This window comes from Indicator indicator, chromosome 3 (genome assembly GCF_027791375.1).
Source record: "Indicator indicator isolate 239-I01 chromosome 3, UM_Iind_1.1, whole genome shotgun sequence".
Taxonomy (NCBI): Eukaryota; Metazoa; Chordata; class Aves; order Piciformes; family Indicatoridae; genus Indicator; species Indicator indicator.
The window spans coordinates 39,102,278-39,120,603 of NC_072012.1; the positions used below are offsets into that span (position 1 = coordinate 39,102,278).

Here is an 18,326-nt window from a genome sequence, read left to right on the forward strand (position 1 = left end):
CCAATCTCTGCAGTGCAGCCTAGGAGCAGATGACTATATAGGTGTTGGGGAGAAAGACTCTTTGGACATTTTAAAGTAAAAATGCTGATGGTAATTTAGTGATGGTTATGATGCTGCTTCCATGATGACAATGTTAATAAGAAAAATACTGTTTTCCTATTTGATATAAGTTCCCCAAAACATTTAACATGTTTAAAAATATGCCCTCCCTTAAGCTCAGCAAAGCAGGAATCTAAGATTTCGCACACTATATATCCAAATAAAGAGGTAGAAAAAAATAGTCTTTAAAGACGCGAGTTAAAAATTCCAACCATGTTTTTGTGTTTTGCACACAAAAATAGCTGCATCTATCAGTTAATCACCTGGAATGACAGAAAAAATATTATCTTTGGCATATTCAAATTGGCCATTGAGTAAGTTATAGCAAAGTACCTGATTTAGATGTGATTATCAAGTATTTATTATTATGATTTCTAAGATGTTAACTTTATGGGTTAAACCAGTGGTGCTTCTGACTCCCTACGTGACAGTAGCCTACTGTGGATGCTGAGATAAAAGAACACGAACAACTGTACTGATAACTCCCAGAATAGTTTCCCAGTCTCTAACAATTTGCTCAGAATTCAAACAAAAATGTCTATTTTGTCTATTTTTAGATGCCTTTGACAGTCATTCTGAAGACAAATAATAAAGGTAGTAGTTAGCATTAGTCTTTACTCCTGCCTACCTATAGGTAGGCAGGAGTAGATACTTTGCAAATTTTCACATGTATTCATAAACCCCCAAATTTACTGACTTCTTCATCCTCACATGTACTCATAAACCCCCAAATTTACTGACTTCTTCATCCTCCTACTTCTGGTAACATATTGGGAAATTTGTTGAGTTTGGCCATTTGCCTGAAGCCCAGATAAAACGTTTAAAAACAAACAAACTGTTGGTTGAAAAGAGAAAAATTCTTCTTCAGAGGCCTTCCTGCCCTTTAAAATGCCTTGAATTCAATTTTTATCTGCAACACTGGAGTATGATCTTTCAAAGCAAACAGCTGCTTAAGGCTTTGTAGGCTCACTTAAGCACATGCTAAACATTGTTCTCTGTTTCTGGGGCACTGATACAACATGTGTCTAGTAGGAAGCACACTTTAATACTAAAGCAAAGAAGACACTGAATCTGTAGAAGTTTCAGCTGAAGTAAAAAATGCTGAACAAACAATGAAATTGAGAATTATGACAGGGAGGCTGTAAAGAGATGAGGCAGGATTAAGGAAAATGTTCCTGAAGTGTCCCCGGAGCAACAGTATTTAATTCTAATTACTTGAGAAAAAGGGAACAAGGTCTAGAAATTGAGAGATTTTAGCTTTAACAAAAGCCTACAAATATCAAAGCTCTCCTGCTGATCTGGGGTCCTAGATGTAAGTGACAAAAAATATGAATCTTAATTTGCCTTTTTACCAGTGGAGTTTATTGGAGGTATAGAAACCGAAGACTAACTAATATTTTATGTGGAACTTCAGTGGAGTTTCTGACCTGGGAAATACAGGGCTTAGCAAAACATTCAATTTTCATAGAATCATAGAATCATAGAATCAGTCAGGCTTGGAAGGGACCACAAGGATCATCTAGTTCTGACCCCCCTGCCATGGGCAGGGACACATCACTCCAGAGCAGGCTGGCCAGAGCCTCATCCAGCCTGGCCTTAAACACCTCCAGGGATGGGGCCTCAACAATCTCCCTGGACAACCCATTCCAGGCTCTCACCACTCTCATGGTGAAGAACTTCTTCCTCACTTCCAGCCTGAATCTCCCCACTTCCAGCTTTATTCCATTTCCCCTAGTCCTGTCACTACCCGATATCCTAAAAAGTCCCTCCCCTTTTCTTTCCCACTTCTCAGGAAAATCATACCCAATCCCAGATGACACACAATTTAAAACTCTTCAAACATTGCAGAGGCTGAAGTTTTTTATTAGAAAACATGCAATTATTTCAGCTCTCAGTTAAGGTTTTTATAGTATATGTGAAGAGCTTACAGAGGCAGTCTGTGTGTATCCAGAGGTTATCAGAATGCCTTTATGAGTATCAAACAAAATCTTAACTTTGTTGAGTCTCATATAAGGTTGTTTATGAAATATCAATTATTGATCCTTGGATTTCCAGGTGCAGTTTTATATCCTGACACAGTTGGTGTGGAATGGTGTAGATCATATGCTTATGTTTGTATAGTTGTCATACAGCATTTTTTTATGTTGGACTTTCCTTCTGCCTGCAAACTTCAGAGAAGCATGCAGATATCTCTCTAGGAATGCATTCTGCCCTGAATGCATCCTGCCTTACTCCAGGAATGGATCTGGTGGACTGGGCAGTGTTAGGTTTACAATTGGGCTCAGTAATCTTAGTGGTCTTTTTCCAACCTAAATGATTCTATTATTCCTAACCTTACAGAAATTATGGCTCTTTACAGTGCATCAGCTCTGCCATGGTTTCCTCACCTGACCTTCTAGCAAAACTAAGTGGAGTGCTGTGCAGCTGGGATTCAGATTTGTCAAGAAAACAAGTGATAACAGATCTGTTATTCTCATGCTGTAGTAATGGTTATGGCATGTGAGGTCCTGCTTTGAGAAGCAGGTCAGACAGAAATAATTATTTTTCAACAGAGGAGCACCTTCTAGTGGTGTTGAATGAATATGCAGCTAGTTAAACATTTTCCCTAAATAGGGACATGTGAATATGCTAGATAAAGAATACTATTTTTATGATTAAGTTGATAATTCATGTAAAAACAAAGAAAACCCCCCAAACCTGAGTAGGAAGGCTTATATCTGGAAATATTAAAACATTTTTTAATTATAGTACTCCCCACTCCCTCAACCCCCAACAACCTCTGTGTGGAGACAGACTGAGAGAGTTGAGGCTATTCAGTCTGGAGAGGAGAAGGCTCTGAGGAAACCTCATTGTGGCCTTCCGGTATCTGAAGGGGGCCTACAAGAAAACTGGGGAGGGACTTTTTAGGATGTCAGGTAGTGATAGGACTGGGGGGAATGGAGCAAAACTAGAAGTGGGTAGATTCAGATTGGATAATAGGAAGAAGTTCTTCACCATAAGGGTGGTGAGACACTGGAACAGGTTGCCCAAAGAGGTGGTAGAAGCCCCATCCCTGGAGGTTTTTAAGGCCAAGCTGGATGTGGCTCTGAGTAACTTGATCTAGTGTGAGATGTCCCTGCCAATGGCAGGAAGGTTGGAACTAGATGATCCTTGAGATCCCTTCCAACCCTGACAGTTCTGTGATTCTGTATGTCATTGTAGGCTGGAGAGCTGTCTTGCTTGTCACTGGAATATGCTTTCTCTTGGTCTGACATCAGTTCTCCACTTCTCTGATGCACTGGAAATGCAAACTGTGCACTGTGAGGTTTAGTCACAGTGTCTAAAAGAGATAGAAGAGTTTCAAATATTTATCGAAGAAATAAAACAAAACCCTTGCTTAATCTGTACATACAAAGATAAAACCAGAAAGCTGTCTCTGTTCAGGCTTTCTTTTTTAATGCATACTGTATGTCTCTGATTAAAACTAGAGGGGACCTCCTGTGTGGGAGCACTCATCTGTTGAGAGGATCTTGATGAAAAATAGTGTACTCTCTGCTTGATCAGGAGACAGTCCTTCCTTTGAGAAATGAATTAGTTTTGTTAGAACATCTGCTTTCAGTCCTATATTTGACTGACCAAGTGATTACTTTTCCCTCCCCCCACCCCTCAAGGAAATGTGAATTTCTATTCTGTCTTGCTGTCTGCACCAGTCTGATGGTTCAGCATACATGCATAGTAGTGATGCTTACATTCCCTGCACTGAGTCCCAGAGCCAGCACTGCTTGCCTTAGTCCTGTAGAAAAATCTCTGGCAAAGCTCATGGTCAAATCTAAATCTCTTTCAATTGTGGGTGGCTGTTTTCTGTCAGCCTCTGCTTCATGTGTTTGATAGCAGCACTGCTCATTCAAATCAGGCTAAAGGTTTATTATGCATATTAAATTATTTACATATAAACATTCAACTATGTTTATGTTTTTATATGTTTATATTACAATCAGGTCTACAATTTACTGTGCCATAATACTACGTTTTAGACCATTTACTGAAATGACCACTTGTAAACCTGTAGATACTCCCAGATAGATGATGCTTGGTTTTATGACTCAAAAATGCTTTATAAATGTTTGTTTTAAAAGTCTGTGTGATAGACTGTAAGCAACTCTATTCAGTGTTAAAAATGAGCTTAAGAATCAGTTTGAGTGCAGTTTCAGGAGAAAAGAACAAACAGTATTAAAAACTAATATTTTGACATGTTGTTGTAGAGTACTGATAAACTGATATTGTAAACCATAGATTACAGCACTGCCCTTCAGAGTTTATCATCAGCATTATATGTGATATAAATACTGCTGTGTTTCTTTTACCAGCTGTGAAATTTGGATTCCAGTGAATTCAAAGAAGGAAAATGTTGTTTCTGTAGGCATTACGTATAAGAAAATGAAACTTTGTAGCTCAAAATTAAAAAAAAAGGAGGAGGATCATGAAATTATTTTTCTAGGTCTGGCAGTTAAATAAAAGCAAGTTTCTTAAAAATGTAAAAAATTCTGAAAGGATAAAAAGTGAAAAATATAATTAATACTTATATGCCCTCTAAGTGACTCTTGTTAAGCATTGAGAATATCTAAAGAGATAATTTTTTTTCCACATTCATTGTGTAACCTGGGATACAGCCACATAAAATTGAAAAATCTACAGCTCAAGAACAAGCGCGTTGGCATTTTCTAGTGCTAACACAGGGGTTTCAGTTGCTTCCCTACTAAAAATGTTCTTAAACATTATAGGAAATCAATATCTATTTTTACAGGCTTCTGTTTAACCACATCAGCACAATTTTCTAACCCTGAAGTAATAAGATCAGTAAGAGTGAAGTCCATAATTAAAATTACGTCTTAAGTCTATGTACTGGAAGTTGACAGATGCAGAAAAATTCGGAATCAAGCCTGCCTAGCATAGCTTTTAAGTCTTCCCACCTTACCTGCATTTTACAACTTTTTCACAACAGCAGCTTAGGGTATTGCATCTAGTAATAGTAATGGCATTCATGTAAAGTAAAGAGGGAGGTGTGGTACCTTTATGAACCCCCTGCAATGTTTGGTACAACAAATGGTGTAGACAACTACCACCCTTCTCTTGGTTGTCTTTGAGTAATCCATTAAGAAGAGAAATTGTCAGAAGTCCATCTTTCTGTACTTGTTTTTGTATTAAAAGATGAATGTGCATTGTTATGAGCATTTGTATTTCTGTCCTTTGAGAAATAGCAAACAATCTTTAAAAGCCACAGGGCGTTCCAGAGGAAAGCAGAGCACTCCATGTTTCACCTGCTTTTGCTCACCTACAGTATCTAGTTCAGACCAGGCCTTTGAGACTACCAAAATCGGGTAAGACAGGCTGGAAAGACATCTGGCTACTAATGTTCTTCTGATTTTGTCTGAACTAGTGGGAAAACAGGAATCTTAGCTTCTCATTGCCCTTGTACATGATGTACTTTGCAAGGACATTGCTTTTCTAGCTAGGTCAGTAGCTGAGACCTTGCCTATTTCATTTGGTGACCTTAAGCTGCATTTTACCTTAGACTGCAAAAGCTGAGAACTGCAGTGCTTCCTGATTAAGGTTCACCTTTCTCAGCTGGAGAAAGCCCCATCCATGCTGAGTCATGTGAAGAGGAAGACTGAGCTAGTAAGCAGTAAGTTGGGAGAAGGCCTGAAAAGAGAGTCTGAGTGGGGGCTGTATAGGTGGTAGGTCCCTGCACATCCCATCACCTATGACTGTGGGTTCTAGACAAAGCACAGGGAGACTTGACAGACTCGGATACTTACGTTTCTGCAAGGCTACATATCCCTGCAAAGTGGGTGGTGGACTTAGTGACGTTATGTGCCTCTGCCGTGGTTCCTCCATCTGTAGTTTCAGTCTAGAATATTTTTTCTCCTGCCTAAAGAGCTTTGCTAATGAAAGCAGTGTACAAAGTTGAAGTATTTTAACTGCCTTGTGATACTATTCGTCATAGCTCTTTGCCAAGAGAAGTGTTTCTGAGGCATGGAAAAGAAAAATGTTGATGGCAGAATACATTTATGTATTGAAGGGAAAAACAACTTTCAGAAACTTCTGAACACTTTTATTTTAAAAAGGTGTGCTCATGACTTAGTAAATGTGAAAGTTGCAGGAGGTTTGTCTGTTAGATAAGGTATTACAAAGGCAAATGGACAACCCTAGATACATAAAGGTGTTTTTTCTTAGAAAGAAGCTTTCGGACATTTGTAGCAAAATCTTCTTTCTCAACTTCGAGGTTTTTATTTTAACAGGTTTTGCTTACAAAGCAATTCTGAATTTACAGTAGTAAATGAGAAAGTTTTTCTGACCACAGCTGAGCACATACATAAACAGTCAAATCTTCCAGGTCATGGTCTATTTTGTATTCATCTAGTGTATTACAAAGATGTCAATCACTGTAATACCTCAGAATCTAGATGTGGAAGCTACCCATACCTTGCAGTCATTTTTGTAGGCTAATACATTATTACAATATTCAGTAAACATAAACTCATTATGTTGAATATTGAATTGGTTTCCATGTCCTCAGATTTAATCCAAACAAAGATCTGTGAGAAACCAGAATTGCAACATACTTGTAATAGGAGAAGATGTTGACTTTGGCTTTTAGCTGTTGAGTTTATTGCTAGCTTATTGTAGCAAAATGGAAGAAACTTATTTAATTGTGTTTATGCCATTCTATCCAGGAAATATTATAGTAAAACATTTTAGGAGCATGTGTTTCCAAATAAAAATATGACCAAGTAAATATGACCAGATGTCTTGTGCCTTTTATCTCCTATTTAGTAGAAATCTTTTTCTTTCGGTCAGGACAACATTAGCATTAGTGCAGCCTAGTTGAACAAAAACACTTTGAAAAAAGTGTGTTTAATCGATTATAGAATCACTTATGAGCAGGCAAACAAATATCTAGAATCCTTGTCAGCTACTAGGGTGTCTTCACAGCTGAGTGTTGTGAGGAATATGAATAAGCTGAAGGCGAGAGAAGGAAAGATTTTTCATGAGTTCTGTGTTGTGATTTTAAAAGATTACACATACCTTTAGACTCAGCCCAGCATAAGGCATGTTCTGTGAGATCCCAGTCTGGGAGGACAGAGGCACTGTGGCCAAGATGTTTTTTACAGGAATGCTCCTGTTGTCTTTTTCCTTTTCTGTTCTTCATTACTCAGGATTGGTTAGGAATAATCTTTTCAGAAGCATAAGGTGGTTTCTTTGCTTTTCCTCCTCCTTTTTATGTATGTGAGTATTTTGGGCCCTCTGTTATAAATGGCTTTATTGATAGAAAATTAATGAGCTTTACAGGATTGTATGGGCTGTGTAAGATTGCAGTCAGCTACAGAAACAGATGTGTAGGCAAAGATTTACATTTCTAACACAGTTATTCCATATTTTTTTTTTCAGTGGGACGCAAAAAGGAGCAATGCAGAAAAACAGATTCTGGCAGAGTTTCAGAGTGAGTGCAGAACAGTGAATGAAGAGTTAGGACACCTACCTTACTCAGTCTCTCATAACTTCAAATTCAGCTTGTTCCTGCTTGACCCCAGCAAAGAGTTTAAAGCATGGCTATTACCATGCTTCCTGCTCCTCTTGCTCATATTTTTGGGGCTCAGGGAGGATCAAAGGGTATGCAGCAGAAATCAGTATTGTCTTGATACATACTATTTCGTGGCAATTTTTACCTTTGGACTTGGCGGGGGTTTGGATTCTCCCCTGCAAGAGCAGGTCCCTGCTGCTTTGCTTCTCTGGGTCTTCCCTGGTCATGGGCACAGTGCAGTTAAGTGCTCCTTGATACTCTCCCCGGCCCATGATGGCAGTTGCTGACACTGCTCTATCTTGCATGCCCTGCTCCATGCAGCCCTTTGGTAGGGTAATGCTGACAGAAAGTAAAAAGCATCTCATTTTGCATCTTTCTATGCAAGTATACAGCATAGCTCAGTCACATTGAGAATATAAAAGTCATTCTTGTTCAGTTAAATGCATTTTATGTTCTGATTACCTGACCAGAATGAAATCTCTCCTTAGCTGGTTTTTTTTTTTTTGCATCAGACTTTCCCACTGACTTTAATGCATTTCTTTATCGTTGCCTTAGTTTTTCTTTTTACTCACTGCAATAGACAGAGAAGCCCTAGGCTTTGAGAATCTCTGCAATCTGCTTCTTGCAAAAGGCATCACTTATGAGTTGTGGAAGGGTTATTTGTCAAGCATTTAATTACTTTATTTGTCTTGAGCTCACTGGAGTCTTTCAATCCAATCTTTAATTGCAATATTTTATTATTAAATTGCAAGTTGTTATTATTAATAGCAAGTTGTGAGCAGGGGCTATATTCATAGGTGTTATAAAGGCAGCACTTCAAGAGGAAAAATATATTTTTTTTCAACATCAGTGATTTTGGTGATGTTTTTTTCAGAATTTCGTGTGAGTTGACTGCTTTTTTTTAATTAACAATCAAAGCTCTTTCTAGTGGTACTTGCTTAGTATATAATAGTAACGTTAACATCTCTATAGTGTAGATATTATGCAGTGAGAATAAAATGATCTGTCTGAACAGAAAACCAACTGTTTTGCTATTAAAAATCTCTAGAGAATTTAGGGAAGCTGCTGGTCTAAGTCATTGTTGTCTCTCCTGAAAAAGCTCACTTACTAGTATTCCTGGAAGGTAGGACCTGAGAATCTCTTTTTCCCAATAGGTGGAGAAAGGAGAAAGAAAAAGTGCTTCTGTGCCTTTAAAAATAGTTTGAAAGATAAAAACAGCAAATGTTTGATTTTTGAAATAGCTTACTGTTTACAGTCTTGGGTGCAATCTAGTGGGAGTAATAAACTCATTTAGCATAGAGCTTTACACTGCTCTCCTGTCCTTTTTCATACTGAGAGCACCTTTGTCACTAAATGGTATTGACATTGTTTCTGTATCAGTCTGAGATGTAAGTGTACATTATAGGAGGTAATTGCCAATGGGTGCCCATTTGTGGGTTAAATGCTCTTTTCCTTAAGGAAGTCAATGCACTGTTAATAGCCCTGTCATATTTTTGACAATTCATGCATTAAAAAAAAAAAGAAGGAAAAAAGGAAAAAAGGTGAATATTTTTCTTTTAAATAAGAGAAATGGATAATTTCTTAACTCTTTATTCTTCTTAACTCTTAATTCTTTAAGAAATTATCAAAGGAACAAAAGGACACTTGAAATGAGGTAAGTACATGACTCCCCTGTGTAGAATGTAGGCATGCAGTTGTTGCACAAGACGCTGTGTTTGCTAGTACATCCAAACACAGGTAAAGTGTTTCAGGTTATGAGGAATGACTGGTTTGTCATTCCATGCCACAGTTACAAACAATCCCCCCCATAGTTCTAGAGACTGTATATAGATATATATTGGCTAGATCGCTGCTCTCAAAGAGTTGCAGTCAATGGCTCTATGTCCAAATGGAGATCTGTGCCCAGTGGATTCCCTCAGGGGTTGGTGCTGGGACTGGTGCTGTTTAACATCTTTGTTGGTGACATGGATAGGGGGAATGAGTGCACCCTCAGCCAGTTTGCTGATGACACCAAGCTGTGTGGTGCAGTCAACACACCAGAGGGGGGAGATGCCATCCAGAGGGACCTTGACAGGCTGTAGAGTTGGGCCCATGCCAGCCTTACGAAGTTCAACAAGGTAGTGCAAGGTCCTGTATCTGAGTGTAGGCAATCCCAAGCACAGATGCAGGCTGGGTAACGAGATTGAGAGCAGCCCTGCAGAGAAGGACCTGGGGGTGCTGGTTGATGAGGCACTTGACATGAGTTGGCAGTGTGCGGTGGCAGCCCAGAAGGCCAACCCATATCCTGGGCTGCATCAACAGATTTGTGGGTAGCAGGTCAAGGGTGGGGGTGTGTGATTCTGCCCCTCTACTCTGCTCTTGTGAGACCCCACATGGAGCACTGTGTCCACCTTAGGAACCCCCAACACAGGAAGGACAGGATCATTTGGAGAGGGTCCAGAGGAAGGCCACAAAAATGATCAGAGGGCTGGAGCACCGATTGTACAACAACAGGCTGAGTGAGTTGAGTCTGTTCAGCCTGGAAAAAAGAAAGCTATGGGGAGACTTTATAGTGGCCTTCAAGTACCTGAAGAGGACCTACAGGAAAGCTGGAGAGCTACTATTTATAAGGGCATGTGGTGATAGGACAAGGAGCGATATTTTTCGATTAGAGCAGGGTACATTTAGATTAGACATCAGGAAGAAGTTCTCTACTATGAGGGTGGTAAGACCCTGGAACGGATTGCCCAGAGAAGCTGTGGACAGGCACCTCATCCCTGGAAGTGTTTAAGACCAGGCTGGATGAGGCTTTGAGCAACCTGGTCTGGTGGGAGGTGCCCCTGCCAATGGCAGGGGGGTTGGAACTACATGATCTTTAAGCTCCCTTCCAGCCTAAACCATCCATTCTATGACTCTGTGATTCTATGATTTAGTCAATGCAGTTGAAACAATAAGAGAGATTTAATATCCATATGGAATAGAGATGTGAGGACAAAATTATATTAAAACTATGGAAATCAAAGAATTAAGACACTGTAAAAAGTATAACAGAAAGTATTTTTTTCACTAGTAACTTCTGAAAATAAAGTTAACATACTCAATAATACATAGGCTTTTATAGTTAACAAGGTATTGTGGGGGTCTTTGCAAGAAAGCAGGTCAGCAGGTGTTTTGATTATGGAATATGATTACTTTGCCCATACAATATGTTGAAAGAGCATATACAATGACTTTTGAAAGAGGATGTTTTTATGACTGTATATTGTGCTGGTTTAATGACTAAAATGTACTGTAGACTAATTTCCTTAGACTGTCCTGAAACTCTGATGATAAGACCCTAAATGAACAGAAGCAGCACACCTGTGTAGCAGCATCTCTTACTTGTCTTGCAGCCCAGCCACCTCTGTATTTCAGAACTTTTCCTGTGCATGCTTCTTCATGTTGATGGGTTCAGATTTCATGGCAGAACCACACAGTCCCATGGAGCAGAACACTTAAGAGAGACAGCTGAAATTGCCCAGCGTTTGTAGGACACTGCAGTCTATTGTTTTGGAAACCTTGCTGCCCTAGGGGATGATTTAACAAAGCTCCTCAGTCTGTGCTTGTTTGCTTCAAGGTTCGCTGTGTAGCTTCATTGTGGATCTGACTATCCTCAGGGCTTTTATATTACTATTTTTGTTTGTTTGTTTTTGGCAATGTGCTGCACTTACCCGGGTTAACGAGGTTCCGCTGGCAGTGTCAGCGGAGCTCTAGTGCAAGCAGCAGTAAAATGAAGTACTTGTAGAAAGCCTCTCTTCAAATGATGGAGAAGTTAATCTGTAAGCATCATGATTGTTACTAATTACACAGTCCAGTCACAACAGCACTTACAAATAGATGAAAGAATAATTAACAGCAACGATAAGAAGGCTCCTCAACATATGTGCTCTTAATCTTACTGTATTTTTCTGGCCAAGAATTAGCTGGTTATAACTTTTCTTCATTGTTCATTCCATCTTGTATGTGCATACAGGTAAGAAGTGCTATTTCACAATAAATTAAGGTCGATTTATGACAAGTATATTTAAAATGCCAGTTCTGTAAAGCAAAAAGTTGTTAGTGCTTCTTTTCACATAAAGTTTACTCCACATTGTGGTGTATTCTTGCTTATTCAAGAGATTGCTTTACAATACAGGAGACTAAATTTTAAATGGACAGTGAGAGAGGTGTGTCTTTGCAGGCTGGTGTTTAAGTCAGTGTTCTTAGGGACTGAGTGATATCACTTACCTTTCCTGTCAGACAACAGCAGCACTGTCCCTTGGGATGACATTTTATACTTTGAAGTCTTTGATAGAATGTCTTATTTGCTACTGTAAAAATGATTGGGTCAAGGCAACTGCTGATGCTGCAGATGATCTGTGTGACATTATAAACGACACTTACTGTGCTTATGTTCCCACAGGGTGGTTGATAGGTAATTCTGTAAATTAGTATCACCATCATCACAACATGATAAGGTATGAAAGAAACATCAAATATGATTATAGTAGCTGAAATCAGTAACAGAGGCCTAGTAAGTCTGTTCCTTCTTTGCTGGCATTTGCTGAGTTGTAATAACACTTTGAGAGTAAACACATAGCATGTAAGGAGAACTGTGACTGGAATTAGGAATCTCAGTACAATCTTGGAGAGCATCAATGACACTGCAAATTGTAAAGGTTCTTCAGTGCCATTCAGGGAATCTGTGGTGTCATGGTGTCTTTTAGCTGCAACTATGTAGTAGATCTCTGGCATCAATGCAATCACTATGAAGATCCATACTGTGATGGTACAAAACACAGCCTTTCTTTTGTCCCACCATAACAAAGTGATGGGATGGACAACACCTACATACCTGTCAAAACTGATGAGTGTCAGGAAATAGACACTTCCATAGACATTAATACTTAAAAATAGTCTTATGATCCAATAAAATGCTTGACTGGAGTAGACAGCTAACTTCTGGAAACTGTAATATACTGAAAAAGGTGCCATGAGAGTCCAAGTAAAGTCACACAGTGCCAAGTTAAAGAGAAATATGGTACAGGCAGTCCATGTCTTCATGTAGTACACATAATGCCGTAGTGCAAGTATATTGCCTAGAAATCCTGACAATAGCATGAAAAGGCAAACCAGAATCAGCAAGTAACAGTACCACTCCAACTTAGGGTTTCTGTTGCAAATGAAAATAGTGCATGTACCATTCATCATACATCCATGATGTATGCCTGGAGGGAAAAGAGAGAACAGCAGCTTAAAAAAAAAAAAAGTATTCAATAGATGTATTGGAGTTAAATCTCAGAAGTTCTAAGTTAGATGCAATATGTTTCAGTTGGCAGAAGAATTCAGAATATGGGATGAATGTAAGCTCTTCTCTATCTGAGAAAAATGTAAGCTCCAAGTAGATAACACTTAAAGCTTATCCTACAACAGCAGCACAGCCAGATCTTCATGACCATCCAAATCATTATATTCTTTCCTCTCTAATATTTATTGTAGTGTACACTAGATGAGAGAAACACACACCTTCAGTAACAGCAGTGTGCCCTTGCCCACTGTATCTGTGTCTGTCTTTGAAAGAAACAGAGGAAAATATAGGAGGACAGTAAGTGCCTACTCTTTTGTGTCTCTGTGGCCCAGTTTGTATCAATGCCTGTTAACGGAGTATCTGGAATATAGATCTGCAGTGTATTAACATAAGACTTCACAAGTATAAAAACCTTGCTTTAAAAAAAATACACTGCAGATGTATATTCTAGATATTCCACAGCAGGCATTGATACAACGCAAGGTTTTTATACTTGTGAAGTCTTACGTTTAATCCCAACAAGTTTCTACTACTAATAAAAACAAAAGAAGGGCTGGAATAGTCTGCTAGAATGAGCTGTCACCAATTGCAGTTTGTTATGTTTCTAAAACCTCTCTCCAAATGACGCAGCAAATGCAAAACTATAGGGTCTGTCCAAGTAAGAGCTTTGTACAAGGGTCATCCAAATAGTCATTTAGAGATCAGAGTCCACTACAGTGCTTAGTAGGATGGCAGAATAAGATCTTACTCAGTGCAAACTGCACTTTGAAAGTAAGAAAGGACTTTTTCAAAATGTTATTGATTCCTTGATTTTTTTCGAACAGCTTTGACCATTACATTGATAGTATTTTTTTTAAATGTAATGTTTTATTTCATGTCAATCTTGATGCAGTATGACTTTTCCATAGGTACATTCACAACACAGGTGAAAATATAACAAACATTAGCTACAGTGAAAAGCTGCTAAATGAAGATTGCATTATTATGCTTTGCAGATTTATGTTTCACCCAGGCAATGAATTGACAAAAAGCTACTTCAAACTGTAGTCAATGAAATTAGGAAGGAAAATTATTTGTCTAGAAGCTCATCAGCAAAAGAAGTCAAATGACTTTCAGAAAGTGAATATGGATAGAAAACCATCTGGTTTAACTCACTGTGTATTTCACAGGTGGGGAATGTTTGCTCACTAAACGTATTTTGTTAAGTATGGAAACACTGTACTTTAACCTAGGGTAGCTATACTCTTTCTCTACTCTTCTCCATACCCTTGGTGAATATAAAAAATTACACAAACATTGTGTAATTTCAGATGAATTTTTTAAGATATCCCTGTAAATTCTGTAAAATGTAGCAAGCCATAATCGGTACAATACAGGTGTGTAACATTTTCTTATATGTGTTCAATTGAAAGGGATTTAAATATGTACAGGGAAGTTATAATTTCCTAAAATCCTCTTGGGTAGAGGTCATGCTTGCTTTTAACTACACTATATTTCCTACTTCTCTGTCTTCCTTTTCAATAATTATGAATGAAAGCCCTAAGCACTTGACTCTAAGTTGTGCTGGCAGTATAAACAAGCCCTGAAGTGGCTACAAACAGTGTGGCCATGCTGCATGAAGGAATTGTAATGCCAGGTTCCTGATCTCATCAAGCTCCTAGAACAGGATTATAGGTGGGTCTTACGTTTCTCTTTTAAGAAGCAGTCTAATGAATCCAACCATCCTGTGGGCTGTGGATCTAAAGATGCTAGAAAAGTTTTAGTTTTTAAAAAGGTAACCTGTTTGATTGACTCAGGTTTTGTCTCTGCCAATTGGGTTTCCTCTTCTTTTGGGTCTGAAGAAATATGGCTTAGATCTGTGACTCTGACAATACCTACATGCTCCTCAGTGATTATTCCCAGCAGCATTTGCACACTATTATAGAAAGTCAAGCAAATTTCAGCTTGATGAGTTGATTTACTGACTGGCTTGTTACAAGGCCTTAAATCCTGAAGTCTGTAGTACCCTATGTTCTTCGTGTGCCTGTGATGTGGCCTCTAAAACCTTGGATACAAGATCTTGTTTCAATTAAAAAAATATTTTTGAGGAAACTTTGTGAATGAAACATTGTGTAAATCAAAAGAATCTTGATTTGTTTATGCAGCTAGTTGTAGTTCAGAGTTTATCAATAATAGTCATTCATATGGCATTTAACTGTTAGGTTAGTGCATTTCTTTACTTTAAAAAAATATCTGATTTTGTATGTGCAGATATATTTTAAGAACCATATTCTTCCCTGTCATACCTGTGTTGCTCTTGCCCCACTGCAGATCTTGGTTCACCCCACCTTCCTACCTGTCACTTCTTCTGCCTCACAATTCCCACTTTGTTCCAAAATCTCAATCCTCTCAGAGAACTCCCATCCTCCAACTCTGCTTACTCCTTCATTCAGATCCTATCTACCACTGCAGTCCATGGTCCAGATCTGTGTCAGGTCCTTCAGTCTTCCTGTACCAAACCTGCATCTCCTGTCTTCCGCAGCACACACCAGTCCTGGGATCTTCCTGTCTCATTCTGTGAACAAACATGTCACATTTTTTTAAACTAATTTCCCCCACTTAATAACTTCCCCACTTGTCCAGTCTTAAGCCTTGCTGAAACTGAACTTTGCAGTTCAACAACAGCTTCCAAAGATTGCCTCTATCCCAGACCTTTACATGTCTGTCTCTGCTGTATCACCTCTCATGAGGCTTTCTGTCCAGCTCCTCATCTTCCTTGTGATTTCCCTATTTTAACATCTTCTGGCACCTGACTGCACTGTCTCCTCATCAGATACTGTCCTTCACATTGCTGCTTGAATTACTGGTTATTTTCCTTTCCCTGCTTACCTTCTGTTGTGGCACTCTCCACCTTGCAAAAGCATATTCCTATCTCTTCTGCTGATCGGCTTTTCAATATTCCAAACATTTGAAGAACACATTAAAAAATCAACCTTGTTTTAGAAAAGACTCAGTATTGGATGTGTTTCAATTTATTAAACATTACCAAGAGAAATAGTCATAGCTCAAATACCCTGGGAAATGTTTAGTTCTCTGTGATGGGGTGACATTTGGTGTACATATCTGACTAGGAAATGAATAATAATTGTAAGAACAACGGTAAGGTCTATTCTCTTTTGTCATACGATTTTTTTACAGGCTTAATCAGTTTGTGTTGTGATATAATGTAGCAAATGTCTGTATCATATGAAAGAGAATAATGTTATTCTTCACTTTTGTGGATCAAGGAGTTGAGTGTGGAGTGCAAGTGGTTTGTCCATGACGTCACTGGAAGTCTCTGATAGAGTTTGAAGTTGATTCTAAAGCTTGTAGTGCTTGCCCAGTGCATATCACTCCGTTGGGAGAGATCATGCCAGCTGAGCAGTTCAGTAGTATTGGAGTCTAAGACTTTATCAGAATTTCCTGTGTAGATGTTAAATGACTAGCAGACAGGAACAAGTCAGCCTTGTACTACCTCACGAAACAGAGCAACAATGAGATTGTACAGTATTGTTATCTCAGTTTTTCTGAGAGGAGGGATGATTATTTACTTATTACTCACCATGTATTTTTGTGTACTTTTGAGCTTAAGCAAAAGTCAACTTTAGCTCTGATATATGGAGTTCCCCTTTAGCCCTGGCAATTTCTTTCATCCTCAATTAGTCCTGCAGTCACCTTCTCAGAAATGCAAACAATCTCTCTTTCTCATGGATCAGAATGTCCTCAGTCCCTAATTCTGTTCCATGTTTGTGTTTTTCACAAGATGGATAAACACATATGATGAGATCACTATTGTCGTGTCATATTTGTTTGTTATCAGTGGAAAGAGACAGGCAAACATCAAGATTTAATGACTGCTTTGTTCCTGATGAAGAAATACCAGCAAAGAATGGATCTTGCACAGCCTGAGGTCCTTATGACACTTCAAAATTTATAAATAGACTTGCATCTCAAGACATTGCTCAGATGTGGCACTAAAAGTGGCACTTCCCCTGAGGTTTAGACTAATTCCTTGAGATCTTCCCCACTATGGCATTTGTTTTGAAGTGTTAGAATGTAATAGTTTCTAAAAGACATGATGATTTAGGCAGTAGCCCTTCCAGTCCCTCACTCCTTCACAGTTTTGCACAGATGTGTAATTCAACTGTTTATTGAGCTTCAAGGTCAGCAGATTGATGGAACTAATTCAAATGAAAGAAAAAACAAATAAAAAGGTAAATTTCTTTTTCTCTGGATGACTCAGTTCTCCACTCAACTCTCCACTTGTGCATGGCTGCTCAACTTCCTGTGCCAGCATGAGAACAGATTAGAGATATTAGTGGCTGAAATGGAAACACTGAAAGCTGCTGACCCAAGATGTAGAATCACACGTAGCGTATACAAAACTACAGGTGTGATGCAGACTCCTTCAGACTTCCACCTCAGTGACTCTGTTTGTAAATGCCCAAACGAGTTTTTCATATGTTTGTGGGAAATAACCTTGTTATTTTGTAGAAATAATCTGTTCTTGATTAACTGCAGGCACATGGTTCAGCTATGTGATGCTAAATCTCCTCTCCCCACACACAGTAGAATAATTTGATGAAAGAAGAAATAGAGTTTAGTACTCAATTTTATTTTTGTTATCCTGTAAACATGTATTTACTGACTGATACATGCTTTCTCATAATATTTGTACCACAGGTCAGTTGCTCCGTCTGAAAATGTTTCGAGAGGACCATGGGTCTTGGATGACGATGTTCTTCAGTACCATCCTCTTCCTCTTCATTTTTTCTCACATTTATAATCTCTTCCTCATTATGGCAGGGAATATGAGGTAGGTTACAAACTTTTTTTTTTGTCTCATTTGCTCTATAATACATTCAACTGGAAACGTTTCATATTGTACTGCTTTACAGTGAACAAGAGCTTACCAAAATGGAAACATGTTAGTATTCACTACCTTGTATTCCTGTGCTTTCTGAACTTAACTTAATTGGTTAATTAGCCAGGAGGATTAAAGTATCAGTTATAAAAAGTGGAGTCCTAGACTAATGATAGTAATTAATAGGGTACTAATTAATATGATACCTAATTTTGGGGTTTTTTTTTTGGTTAATTTAAAATTACAGCTCAACAAATTTGATTAGAAGATAGGACTGAATAGTTTAAATGTATTACTATTGTGCACACTCTGGAAAATCAGAAAATCAGAAATAAACTTAAAAGAAATTGAAGCATCCAAAGTTGAGGAAGCTCATGCCCAAACCACAAATATTAAATGTGTATTTTTTGGTTACATACAATAGTATTTGATGATCCAATTTGTTAAAAATGTTCTTTAAAAACCAATTGTTTTTTTTC

The 18,326-nt window shown here is 38.4% G+C and overlaps 2 protein-coding genes across 2 annotated transcripts in view; one reads left to right on the forward strand and one right to left on the reverse strand.

Annotated features, from left to right (window-relative positions):
- TMEM117 (transmembrane protein 117) overlaps positions 1–18,326 on the forward strand; it is a 207,000-nt gene that overhangs the window by 10,261 nt on the left and 178,413 nt on the right. The window contains exon 3 of the mRNA XM_054399554.1: positions 17,667–17,799. Within this exon, the coding sequence (XP_054255529.1) occupies positions 17,667–17,799 (133 nt within the window). The remainder of the gene's footprint in view (positions 1–17,666; positions 17,800–18,326) is intronic.
- LOC128980946 (P2Y purinoceptor 1-like) lies at positions 11,867–12,865 on the reverse strand. Its single transcript, XM_054399553.1, has one exon. The coding sequence runs from the start codon at positions 12,863–12,865 to the stop codon at positions 11,867–11,869; it is 999 nt and encodes a 332-aa protein (XP_054255528.1).

Excerpts from the sequence above, each read along its gene's own strand:
- LOC128980946 (XM_054399553.1), bottom strand. The coding sequence starts at position 12,865 with ATGAATGGTACATGCACTATTTTCATTTGCAACAGAAACCCTAAGTTG.